The following is a 14,648-nucleotide window of genomic DNA, read 5'->3' on the forward strand; positions in this document are numbered from 1 at the left end:
TATAGCAACAATCTTTTAAAACAAATAAAGAAACAAAATTAAAAGATAGTCATGTAATTCATTTAATGACCACATCATTACTGGCAAAACAGCAAAAACTCCTTTATTACAACAATTTGTAACATTAAATATTATTTCCTAAAAAGTCTAAGTAGTTAACCCTTTCAGCAGATTTGAATATTTAAATCACAGTTTGACAATTTCCTTCCATTTATCATGCGACTAGATCAAAAATGTTATTTTTAAAAATCATCTGGACTAGAAATTAACTCAATAGATTCAAAAATTTTCTTTCAAAACGAAAAACTGATGTCTGGAATCTATGTGTAAAAACGAATATGATTATTAATTTTTTTTTAAAAATAATCAGTGCCTTAAAACTGTATCAGTCATGTCAGCACCAAGAAAAAAGAATAAATAGTAGAACGATTGTACAGATAGTCTATAAATGCTTACAACACAAACAAATAAGGAAAAGGTTGGATAAAGGGGGATAGTTGAAAGAAAATTTTGCCAATCTTTTTTTTCATTTTGACAATAGATTACCATAATAAGAATAAAGACCAATAAATAAGATTTGAAGGGTTGTTTTGAATGTGTGTGTGTGTGTGTGTATGTGTGTGTGTGTGTGTGTGTGTGTGTGTGTGTGTGTGTGTGTGTATGTGAGTATTTTGCAAGTGATATATGTTCACCTTACAGCTTACAGGATAACTTTTTACAAAAAATCATTTTATTTCCGTTTCAATTGTCCATTTCCTAAAAAGTTTTGTGCATTCAATAACATTTTTGACTATTTGATGCAAATAATGCATTTATTTTTCTTTGAAATGGAATGCATGAATTTATGTTGTATTTGTCGTGTGAACGTGCATGCATTTTGTACATGTGTGTATGTGTTTTGGTTATTTTATTGGTTTTACTAAGATTACTTTTTCTGAAACCATTCGACAAAAATAAACAATCCAGTTTTTAGCATAAAACTACCATCCAGCTCTCCAATTACAACCTTTGGTCTAAAAAAAATCTATGCATTGTAAATAAATAGATTTAAAAAATTAAACAGAACAAATTAGACAAAACTACTGAAGGACATGTTGGTCAAACTTAAGCACCTGCTTAGTGAAAAGCATTATGGCTAATGAAACAAGCTTGGATCTCCAAAATAATTTTGCAATATGCTTGTTATCCTTAAATGAGAAATACAAATAGAGTGGTAAACCATGACCGTGATGTGTCATTTTAACATAAAACATGATTTTTCACCATTACCACAATATGGTTCATGATTAACTTTAAAATTCTGACTAGAATACACAAATAAACCTGTGTTCGTTGGATTTTTAAAATAATAAAATCTATGAAAATATTAAACCTTTTTAAAAAATAACATCTGTAATTCTTAAAATCTCAGTTAAAACAACAATGATCAAATACACAATAAATAAATTAAAAAATTTCCTAGATTACCACTTGTAAACATCCAATTTGTTTTCACACCATCTGAAAGGAACTGCTCTGGGACGATCTGCTCCTTCTTTTACCAATGGTTTGTGGTATTCGCGCCCTGGACGGGAATGAATCTGAGCCCAGCAATATTCACAATAATACTGTAAACAAGTCACATTTGCACAGAAGAATGGCGCAAATTTCCCAGCACATCTGGCTCCATGGCATTCATCACACATTTGGTCATCAAGCACATATGGTTTAACTTCCACCTAAAGAAAAATTAAATAGGAAGAAAAAAAATATTAAAGAATGAAATTTCTTAAATCATAAACTTAATTATTCCTAATGAGCGCACAGTGCCTTGGAAAATTGAGTCAAAAGGATGTGCTTTTTTGTTACAGATACATTAAAGAGAAAAATGAACTATGAAGTGTAACTAGGGTGTATGATTTTGACTCTATCAAGTTAAAAACAAAAGGAAGGGACAGCACCTGGCATCTCTGGTATGCACCAAATAGCACGAGGTGTTACACATATTTTATTGACAGGACACGCTTGTCATATTTAGTGGTGTGTAGATTGAGTTCTAATGTTAATTGTAGAGGTTGCAACATGAAACACTAGGGGTTGATCTGCATTTTTAAGAAAAATAGAAATTCTAGTTAGTGTCTAGGTAGAGGATGCAATTATTACAATCAGCGTGTTTAATACAGATTGCGGAACTCTCTAATAGAGGAAACTGAAACCTTTTTATGAGAAAAATTACTTGTTTGTATGTCAAAAAAGCTCTAAAAAACCCAATAGTGAGTCCTCAAATTAAAAAAAACACTGCATCCTGACAGCTGTTCAATGGACCTACAGTAGATTCGATAGGTAAAAGCATCTTGTTAGTATTGTTGGAACTACTTCTTCGCATTTGGTGTGTTGTTGAATCTAAGTGCCACATTAATTTTTTAAAAGCTGAGTCAGAAACTACAAAACCAATTTGGAATTCAGGAGCTAAATTGCAATGGTTTATAGCATATTTAAAAATCAGAAATATGAATTGTTGCCTCCTTGTGAAACAACGGATAGCAATAGTTGTGTTGGGCCTAGGCTCCTTTATTTTTGTTTTCATATCAGCACCTCTGACAAACCTCATTAAGTCATTGAGCATTTATCATTATCACTATGTTGATGACCCACTATTTTCATGTCAATCCAGGTCAGGAATGAACAGTGAAATCAAACATTGAAAAGTGTTGTCAGGCTATTAAGAAATGGCTACTAGACAATAAGCTGAAAGTAAACATTTCAAAAACAAAATCAACAAAAGACAAAAGAAAGATACAACTCGAAAGCACTCATGTGGAAGTAGAGTGAATAATCCCATATTCGAAATGGAAATATATACATTCACATAATATATAAGATTACTAATGTTTTAATTTTTTAGTTTTAGAAGATAAACAGTCCTCAGGAGTTTTGATCATGCTAGCATAGAAAGACAAGAAATGAGCTCTATAAAAATTGACTGAAACTCTTTGTGACGGAAAAATCCAAAGAATCTAAATGAATAGTAAACAGCAAGCTCGCTTGAGCAAAACAATGGCAGAAAACTAATTTGCACGGGAATTAATTAGGCTACTTAACATTGTACCTTATAATTAGGTACCCAATCAGTGAAGAAACGGTCAACCACTTTGTTTACAATGTGAGGCAATCGAGATGTGCTTGTAGCAATCATATAACTTTTGATTTGAAGGTGTCTATATAATGCACTTCCGGCATTTACATTTTACTTTTCATACAACAGGTAAATGTGGTCAATTTTGGTTTAGACGAAACAGTAAAATTTATGGCTCAGTGGCTCAGGTAAAATTGGCTACCATTGGGATCATGACAGGTGAAAAAATAATTTTCACGAAAGCTGTGTGAAAATAAACTGGGATGTGTTCAGACATGGAAATTCTAAAAAGCATCGCTTAGCCTTGGCAATATATCCATCGTTAATATAAACGGCCCATGAGCTATGCTGTGAAACATTCCTAATTACTTTACGGTCATTCAACTACGATTAATGAATTCTCTCTTTCTTCATTTCTTTCTTTCCTTTTTTAAAATATCTGAATTTGACGAATTGACTGATTTCAGTTAATTGACTGAGAATTTACAGGTCTAGAGAGGGATTCAGTACAGGTAATGAATCAAGTTGCAATTTACTAGCAACAACAAATGATTTTTTTTATATTTTGACATATTGACTTAAAACTTTTATAGAATTAAAGTTCCATGTGAGCTGAATACAAAGGATTTTAAATTTTGAAAATCTATCAATATACTTTCAAAAGTTATGATTTTTTGGGGGGTCATAATAATTGGTATAACCCTTATATAAGAATTTATTTCTAAAAAGTGGACCGTTTTTTGGATGAGTATTAATGAAATTATGCCATAACTTTGGCATCAATCAAGATAAATCAATGAAACTTAGCACGGGACAAGCTGGTACGCTGGCATGAGGATAGATTGACCTCTTTTCTAATTGTATGCCAAGTTTCATTCATTTTTATAAAAAGGGCTTTCCTGTTATTGTTAATAGAAAACACCCATACCGCTCTCGTAAAGGTCCAAAAATTGGCCCGATCAGCAGGCCATTTCTGTGTCAGCATACGTCACTCGATTGTGATTGCTAAATTTACCCTTGTGTTCAATATGATGGCACCCAAAGTCTCACAAAGAAGCCAGAAATGCATTCACATCAAAAGTAAGATATACTCAATGATCTCCAACACGAACACAAAGTCGGAAATATGATTTACAAAGAAAGTAATACCATTCTTAACAAAAAAAAACCCGAAGCTCTCATTCGACATTCTCCCTCTCGAAAAGAATCTTGAGTAAAACCAAATTGTTTCAAGGCAGGAAAAAGCCACAGCCACAGACAAAGAGACAACAGGGGAACAGGAGACCACCAGTTGACCTCAGCAAACACCCGCTTTAAGCTTATGTAAAAAAAAGAGGGAGCATCCATGGAACATTTATGGAAGTGGAAGTCAAATATCAAGCTCCAGCCTGCATATTAATTATGTTCTACTTACCCTCTTGTCGATATCACCATGTAAAAGCTGTACAAATCTAGCACTTATTGCAGCAATGTAGCTTTGCTGATTAGAAAAAGCAACCCTGCCAGCTCCCTTTGGGTATTTCAATTCAGGATCAGTGTCAATGCCAGCATAACAAACACCGCCATAAAGTCTGTCCATAATCATTGCCAATTCCACTGTGAAAGAGAAAAATAAATTGATTTCAATAATGACCTAACATTAGTGGCTCAGAGGAAGAACGTGCCATAAGCCACGCTAAGTATCATTTCCATCATATTTAGCATTTAATTTAAAAGGCTTAATGGCTTTTTAGGACCAACTCTATCATTAGGTCAAAAAATTCCATCTAACTAGAAAAATAAAAAGTTGATTGATTCTCTTTTCTATTTAAAATCCATCAGTGATCTTATAAATGTCCTTAGTTTTAATATTATCATCACCGTTAATTTATTAGTAATTGCTATTATTTTTATTATTATTATTATTATTATTATTATTATTATTATTATTATTATTATTATTATTATTTATTATTATTATTATTATTATTTTCATCATCATCATTATTATTACAAAAAAAGCATTAAATTGCGTTTCATGTGTATTCAGATAGGGATTTTTTCTTTGTTAATATCAAAAATTGGAACTCACCACATGCCTATCCGTGTTACAAGAACCTTTGTCAACGAAAATAATCTAAAATCTAAAATATTATTTCATCAGTGCAAAATATACCCACAAACACCTTTTAAAGTATCTATAACTATTTCAAAATTGGAATTTAAAATACTCTTGTTTTAGGGTCTATTTATTATTATTATTTGATGTTGGAAATTGCCATCTGACTGCCCTGTTGCCAGATTCATTTGCACGCACCAACAGACTACATTACAGGATCAATTTGTATCATTAATGTCTCAAAAGATTTGTCTCAATCTATGTTAATTTCAACAATACAGTAATATAATAATTGAAATAGATGAGTGCCTGTTCGTGATTGCCTCTAATTTGCTGCAATATTGTGGGTTCTCCACAAGTAATAATAATAATAATAATAATAATAATAATAATAATAATAATAATAATATAATAATAATAATAATAATAATAATAATAATAATAATAATAATAATAATAATAATAATAATAATAATAATAATAATAACAACAACAAAAACAATAATAATTACATTGGGAAGAAAAATATATTCTTAACAAATTATTTCAAAGCTTGCAGAAACACCCATTCAATTTGATATAACTGAAATCAAACATATATCGTTTCTCTTGGTGTTACTTAAAACGCCTATACATTGGCGGGTCGATTTAATGAGGCTACAACTTTTGGTACTAAGTAAGGTCACGAGTACGGCCCAAATATAAAAAGTAAGCACAAGGTCTGTAAGCACAAGGTATTATAATAAAACATTATCACTGAACTGAATGCCAGTACACAATATTTCCAAAAAAATTAAGCTAATTGATGTGAAAAAAATATGCTCATTTTATCTTCATTTCTTAAACGATTTCTTAAACGATGAATGATTTGACCACTGCACAAACTCATACAACTCTCGTATTTCCAATTGGATTTTTATACCAATTAGCTTGTGATGCTTTGGTGTTTTAAACGGCCTAAACATTATTAACATTTATGAAAAAATTGCACTTAACGGATTTTAGTCAACAAAAATGGAATCAATGTTTACACTACTTGTCCTACGTGAGTTGTTTTTATCAATTTTCAGACTTCCACTGCTCTCATTACTTCGCCCTACTGTGATAGAAATAACAATTGTAAAGAACGTAAAAATTGCGGTGATCGACGGAAACAAGATTGCATCGAAACCATCATCTGTCATCGACCAAAACAGCACAGATTGACAACTCAGCATTCTCTACAGTGATGAAAATGTGTGATATAAATGCCATGTATTATTATTATTATTATTATTATTATTATTATTATTATTATTATTATTATTATTATTATTATTATTATTATCATTATTATATGCATTAGTGACCATCTATTCAAAGTCACCATTATCGTAAGACATCCTTGCACGATTGTCCTAATATTTTTAATTTAGGAGCAACTCCATACAACAGTATGGAGATCTTTTCTGTTGTCTCAAATTCCCTAAACATAAAGAAAGATGCACAGAGCAACCTCTTGATAACGACACCCCTGAATAACGATAACCCCTGGATAGCAACATTGACCTTTGGTCCTGATTTTTTTTCTATATATAATTAGTAATAAAAACCCCCAAAATAGCGAGATACAGTAATACCCCTGTTTAGTGACACTGATATGGCTACAATCGGAAGTTAGTTGATACCTAAGCTTAATACAAAAACTCAAGCCAAATAAACAATCTCATTTCTGACGGAATTACGAACAGATCAAGAATCAAGATGTCTACCCCAATCAAGAAAAGATATTGACAAGAAAGATGATGACAAAGAAGAAAATTGCTGTGAAGTATGAGATTCCACACAACAGTCTATCAACAGAAGTCAAGAACTGGGACAAGATCAACACGAACAGCGATAAACCACAAAGGAAGAAACCTCAACTTGAGAGGTATACAGTCATCGACGAAGCTGTGCTGACAATTTAGCAGACAAGAGCTATAAATACACCAACTTCTGGCCCTACCATTGGCAAGCAGGCAAAAATCATTGTGGACAACTGTGAACAGTAGATTTTAAAGTGAGCAATGGTTGACTCGATAGGTTTAAACAGCGGTGCAGCATTGTCTTTAAAACAATCTGCAGCAAGTCTGCTTCAACTGATGCTCCAATCGCTGGTGAAGTGAAAAATACATATTCTAACGTGGTTGGGACATTTCTCGTATCACAGCAACCAGGCCGCGCATCACATCATTCATGGGCCCCACCGCACACCCCTGTTTTGCCATCTTGAAAACCTGGAATGATAACACCCCTGGATAATGATACAATTTCCGGTCCGAGGCGATATTGTTATCCAGGGGTTACACTGTATATTGTGCTAACCTGCTCTCAACGGTCTTGGCACACCTCCAACAAATATTGTTTTTCTTGGATCTAAAGGCTGGGAGCCATCCATAACAAAATCGGAATCACTCAAACTCCATGGACGTATCTGTACCTGTGGACCATAATGTATATCCAGATTTATATTTCTGTAAATGTATACCAAAAATGTAAGCAAAGTTGAGAAATGACATAAAATGATTGTAACGTTTATTACATTTTAAGATTGGATTCAAACCTGGAATGGAAATGCACCAAAAAGCAGAAAAGAAATCATTATACTTTACATGTATGGAATCAATAGAGGGCAACTGCCATAAAACTTTCTTTTTATACTGGAGCAATTCAAATGACAAAGATATATAGCTGACAAAAAGCAAAACCGACAAATTTTTGTTGATTACTGTTCACAGGATTTTAACAATGATAACCTATTTTGTCAAAATATGACGTTAAATGTGGAAAACAAAAAGGCGGGTAGGTGCCAGGTAGTCTTATAAAAACTCATTAAATACCATTAAGAAATGAAAAGTGTCCTCTTAAAACTATTCATAGATGGGTTACATGTTTTCTCACCTCATTATGCTGACAAAAAAAATTCACAATGAGAAACTGACATAAAAATGTTTCATAGCCAAAAAATTTAATTGAAATTTTCTTTATCATACATAAAAGTCTATCACGTCAAATTTAGAGAAAACAAGTAGATTTTAATAAAGTATGATGATATCCAAAATTTGATCCTCTCAATCTGTTAACTATTTCATAAATGTTCAAAGACAATTTTTTTTAAGTTATGTAATATGGGGTATCCAGATAGCTCAGTTGGTAGAGCATTCGCTTCTTTTATCATACAATCAGTTATTTTTTTCAACATCAAAATGAATGCAGCTTTTTCATATGCTTACTGGCTTGTCTTTCATTGTTGGACTGGAAACACACCAGTATAGTTTATCATCATCCATCAGGCATGCTTCAATAAGGCTTTGAACTGACAATTCATCTTGAAAAATTAAAAAGCAATAACCTGTGCAGAAAAAAAGAAAGAAAAATAGATAAAAAGTAATATAATTGCATTAATGGGAGTAAATCGCAGAACACTAATGACAATCACAGTGACAATTCCAAATCACTAGCTCATATAATAAAGGAAAAAAAATCAGAACAAATTACAAAACTGTCGACTTATGATAAAACCAAATTACCTATCAGTAGCGTGAAAAAGTGAACAGCAATATTTCACAAATCAAATCATACGTCTAAATGCTGGATAATTTGATAAAACAGAATTATTTCTCTTCAAGAAATGACTCTCAATGCCAATTTTTCAAAGTAAATTTCACCTGATTGCCGTCTTCAAAGAAAAGTTTTAAAAAAGAGAGAAAAAAAAAGGAAAGAAATAAAGAATCTCAATTTACCACATATACTCAAGACATTATTCATTCTCTGCAGCTCTCTCTCTTTCTTTCTTTCCTCTCTCTGTCAAATATGATTGCACCTGAATGTGCATGGTGAATCTCATCGGAAGCACTGAAATCTTCTATTATTGCAAACAGACAAAGATTAATCATTACCTGAAATAAAAACTCTTAAAATACCTTTGGGTGGAAAGTATGACTTTGATTCAGCTTTATGAGGCCAGTCAACAACTAGAGCCCCAAATCGTCTAAATGCTGTAGTTATTTCCTCTGCAAGGAAAATAAAAGAATAAGTAAGTGTTACAAAGTTACAAAATAAAACTCTAAAGACAAAACAATGGATTTTAAAATGGTGACTGAATGTGCAAACGACATGTTGGATAGAAGTTGCATTAACAAGCAGTTGACACAAAGAAAAAAAAACAAAGCAAAAAAACATTGCTTTTACATTTGAGGAGTTTTTAACAGCCTGATATCTCCAATAGACAAATTTAAATTCCTAACATTTTACATTACTTATTGATTGGTGTCCTCATCAGCGATAAGATAAGATAAGATATACTTTATTCATCCAAAAAAATGGAAATTCGTTTACAGATGCATGAAAGTGTATAAATCTATGGCGACAATGTATGTATATATATATATATATATATATATATATATATATATATATATATATATATATATATATATATATATATATATATATAAAATATGCAAATGCACAAAACTGTAAAAATATACAACCAAGAACCAATAGCAACACTTTATATATTAATTTGATAAATTGAGAACTTGTGTGTGTATATTTAAAATATAGTGTTTAACTTAAATCACAGTTGCGCGTTAAAAATTCGAACACCAGGTGGCAAAAATGAATTAAGGTGACGTGTTGTCTTTGTTTTTATAGATATAAGGCGACAGCTCCTCATGGAGAATATGTGAAGGGGGTGATCGCCTTCCTTCATAACTTTCTCCATTTTACTTAGACAAAATCTCTTGAACAGTTCTTCCACATTGGAAATTGGGTGAGTATAACTCCCGGCTTTATTAATTATCCGATCAATTTTCTTAATGTCGCAAATACTGGCATTTCCACACCATGCTGTAATACAAAAAGTAATAACGGTCTCCAAAACGGATCTATAAAAAAGGGTGCCTAACGTTTTGTCTATGTCAAATTCTGAAAGTTTCCGAATAAAATACATTCTTTTGTTCAATTTAGAGATAACAGCATCGGTTTGTAAATGCCACTGCAATTTTTTGTCAATTAAGATACCCAAATATTTGTAAACCGAAATACTGATGAATACTGATACTGACATAAAGAAAAAATGAGGAACTCTTTTTGACAAACATAAAACACTTGAATCGTTGATGAATAATAGAGAAAGTAAGGTGACGTATAAACTCAAAGCAGCTTTTCTCCATGCTCCTATAGCTAATCACATCATTTCAATAGGTATATAATGCAACAACTTTTACAATGCCGTCAATGATCCTGATATCCACGTCACCAGCATTCTTACATTACACTATCACTACAGTTTCAATCCACTCGAATATCTAAACTTTGCTCTTTACCTTAGAGCAGACCTGCCTGTTTGTAAACTGGAAAATTCAGTCTTTAGGAGATAAAAATTGTATTCAATATTGTTAACTTTAAAAATCAACAATTTACACTCACACTGATAAAATGACTCTTCAAAATCTTTAAAATTATGTCGTCTTGCATCAACTTTCATTTTCAATAAATTTTGACGACTCATGAAGTTCTGAAATTGGAATCAAAAATTTCGTAATTCTACGAATTTTTTGTAAAAGTAGGCAGGTTGCCTTAGAGTCAATTTCTCTAACCAGACTAATTTCATTCTAAGCTAAGGCCTCATTCTTATAACAAGCACTCACAATGTAAATATAAAATCAGAATTTACAAGAACCAAGTCCATGTTGTCTTTGAAAAACAACAACAGGGACTGAAAACGAAAACTTAAACGATGCATGTTTACTATCAAATTGAAAGCTGAGGCAACACTGGTCACTGGCTGTAATGAAACATCAGAATTTGACTATATATGCAGAAATCAACCATAGAAAATAAAACAAAAGAAGTAGTATTATCTCTTCTTACATCAATTTTCAATAAAATTTTGGAAGCAAGTTCTTTTCAAAGCAGTAAATATCTCATGTGTGCTTTTGTGGTATTTTTTAAAAAATATAAAATCTGCTCCATTCAGGTAAGTCTCTGATTAAAGTCCCAATATGGGCGGCTCAAAGAGTGTGAAAAAGACCCTTTACTTACATTCTCTCATAGTCCGGTGTAATGTCAATACCTGCCTATAACAGCAATGTCTCTGGCAGAAAATTTGTAATAGCACCTCACAGACATTGTGTCCCATACGACATGTTATTGATTGATCTGGGAAACAGCCCCTTCTGAGAACATTTAGTAGATATTGCTCTGTATAAAAGCTCAAGTTATGAATAAAGTGAGCATCAAGTATTGTTTATAGTTAGAGAAATAGAATTTCATATATTTAGGCATTGATTTTAACATATAACTGTAACTATCCAATGTGGTACTATGTACTAGTAAATATACAATACCTTCATCTATATCAGGTGGGAGTCCACCAACAAAGACTTTTCTAGAAAACCGCTCGATTCTGTCAATACCATGAGAGCTCGGTGAAGAACCAGGGGTTCCAGAAATATTGGGAAGAGACTGTTCTAATGTGCTGTCTTCAGTCAATGGGTCTTCAATCACAAAGGGCATCTTTCCTGAAACTATAAACAATTTCTCTAAAACTAACGATAAAATCTTTATAATCAAATCTATTGAATATTTGTTTTCATCATTAAAAATTATTATCATTCATTCCTTTCATTATTATTACCATTATCAAAATAGAATCATTACATTACCAAACCACCTTTTAGTGTTCAGTGGGTCAATTGACCCTTTAACATCAATTTGCATTTCTTCTAGTTTCTTTTCTTTACTACTTTTTAAAAACATTCTTTTCACATTATGACTTTAAATGGACAGCATGATGAATTTACCTTTAACATTATCACCGTGCATTTGAACCCCTTCAACACAATTGTTCTTCATGATGTCAAAAAGTTGATTTTCCAAAGAAGGAAACTTCATTGAATCATAAGGAGTTCCCATTTGCTGAGGAATATACAAAATGTTTCCATTAGTTTATTGTAAGATTAATAAACAACATGTGTCTGTCTGATCCAAAAGTCACTTAATTGAAAACCCATAGAGAAAAATGCACATTTCAGTTCAGTGAGACATCCATTCCTCTTTTCTATCCAGGAAAAGCTTCCTTTAGAGACATGAAGCGCAAGAAAGTAAACTCATCCCAGTTTCTGAAGCATGAAACAGACCACACACTTCATTTAATTTCTATTACTATTACCCTTTCAATAGCATACTGTTGTCCATTGCAAAACACTATTATTGCAGATCCACCTGATCAAAATTATAGACTTATACTAAGTATTGCGTCTGAATAAAAAAAGCAATTGCTGAATTCAACCAAGGTTGTTCATTTTTCAGACTTTTATGCTCAACAAAGATAGAGCTCCAATGATCAGAACAAGCTAATTGGCAATATAATTGTTCATGAGGTAAAAATCCAAATCTCTTGGATAGACAGTGGCTATTACCAAAAAAAAAATGTGCATAATTAGTCTGATTGGAGTTAAGTCTAAAGTTCTAAATCAAAAGTAAATAATATGTCACCCATTACGGCAGCATCATATCTGGAGGACCCACGGCTGAGAAAAATTTAATAGTGGTCAGATTTTTTCTTTACATTTTTCTAGGGTGCAATGCAACATGGATAGAATGAAGTCGCAAAAAAAATTAGATAAATGGATTTCATTGGAAAGATGAGAATAATTCATTCTAATTTCTTTTTTAATGTAATTTTTCATGCCATTGGTTGATCATGCTAAGCAAACAATATGGTACGAAATGACAAAAAATGTATGATGAAAAGATCAACATACATGTGCATCATTTTTATGAGAGAAGCTATGAAAATACAATCCAAGTGCAAATATGATAATGTAAATATTGAGTGTTAAAATATTTTTAAGGACATTGCTGTTTCAAAGACATACCTGATAAGAGGTAACATCATCAAATGCAGGAATTTCATAAGATGGCTTTGGGCCAACAGCTGCTTGTTGTATTTGTCCAGGAAAAGACGTGCTGCGTCTGAATTTTGATGGTGCCACGAATGAGGTTGTCTGCAATGGAACAGCTGGTTTTCTTACAGACATCGGAGGCACAGCACTCATGTTGGGCACAGACCTTCGCTGCTGAGCATTCCAAGGAGGATAGAGAGAAGCCTGGCATTGTGATTGTGAATTTGCCCATGATTGAGGTTGCATATTGTTCCAGCTTGTAACCATCTGGGGCGTATTTGTGGTGGTGACATGCAAATTTTGCTGCAATTGGTGATAGCCTGCCATATTACTACTGTGGCCTGTAATGGGCCTACCGCCTTTACTTTGACTTTGTTGAGATGATAATGATGTTTGAGAGAGTGGATTAGAGCTGATACCAGCGTTATAATCAGAAGAAAATGGAGGAAACTGCTGAAAATTCAAAGAATTGTTGTTCGAATTTTGCCTCTGAATTAATATATTGTCAGAGTAATTTACATTACCGCTCGAACTTGACATGGGAGACCATGTTGACTGAGAACTTGTCGAGGGAGGTTGAGACTGGGAACTGATTGCAAACTCTACCATATGGTGACTTGAACTTGGAACAGTATTTTTTAAAGACTCCGCATTTTCATCAGGTACTGACCTTCTCATTTCCATAACACTAGAAGAATTGCAGACTTTTTCGTTTGAATTACCATTTGGCGAAGTAAACATTTGGCTTCCAGCCAGCTGTTTCGATGTGGCTTTTTCGAAGAGCGCAGCATCTTGCATCTTCCTCTGAGGTATGGATTTCGAATCAGCTGTGTCCACAAATAATGATGTTTGTTGGGATGCTGGCGGTTGATTATAATCAAGTGTTCTCAAAACATTTACATCAATGTCCCCCATGGGCGTCAAATATAAATGAAACAAATATTTTGCAGCTCCTTCTCCAAGCAAGGTACGAAAAATATCACAAAGTTCTCTCCGGCTCACAACGCTCACTTCGCCACGTCTGCTAGCCAGTCGTCCTTTAGGTCTAGGTATGTTGTGAGACCCTCTCTCTCTCTCTCCCAAACAAGCCCCTTTTCCAAAACCAAACAGACGGCAACAGATTATATCATTGGTTCATTAAATAGTGTTATTTTAGATTTTCATTTTGGTGAATCAAATAAAAAATACACTGCTATCAAATTTTCAGAAATTGATAAATTCTGCAAATAGATCTCAATTATTTTACGAGTTTATGAATTTAGAAGATGAATAAACAAGAATTATTGACAAATAGAAATAAACCTAGTTTCGATATAGCCCTAAGCACGGATTACATTATCGGGAATTCACTGTCTGCTTTTCTTGGTTTGTTGTCCAGTTTAGGGGGTGGGAGGGGGGGGGGGGTGACGGAGGCTACATTGAAAGTTGAAAGAAAAGAGGCTGCGGTTTGGGCGGGGGGGGGGGGGGGGGGGGGGGGGGTCTTTGATAGTTGGCGAGTAAT

The 14,648-nt window shown here is 33.0% G+C and overlaps 1 protein-coding gene across 1 annotated transcript; it reads right to left on the reverse strand.

The window, feature by feature from the left end:
• Positions 1–589: 589 nt before the first annotated feature.
• Positions 590–14,249, reverse strand: LOC144965478 (cytoplasmic polyadenylation element-binding protein 2-like). The gene is made up of 8 exons (XM_078900857.1): positions 13,121–14,249; positions 12,044–12,158; positions 11,588–11,767; positions 9,158–9,247; positions 8,468–8,586; positions 7,560–7,674; positions 4,530–4,711; positions 590–1,718 (listed from the first exon to the last, which is right to left on the reverse strand). Exons 1-8 carry the CDS (start codon positions 14,060–14,062, stop codon positions 1,464–1,466), a joined length of 1,998 nt encoding a protein of 665 aa, XP_078756983.1. The 5' UTR covers positions 14,063–14,249; the 3' UTR covers positions 590–1,463.
• Positions 14,250–14,648: the final 399 nt, after the last annotated feature.

This window comes from Berghia stephanieae, chromosome 2 (genome assembly GCF_034508935.2).
Source record: "Berghia stephanieae isolate SIO BIC M18660-M18661 chromosome 2, UCSD_Bste_1.3, whole genome shotgun sequence".
NCBI classification, from domain to species: Eukaryota; Metazoa; Mollusca; class Gastropoda; order Nudibranchia; family Aeolidiidae; genus Berghia; species Berghia stephanieae.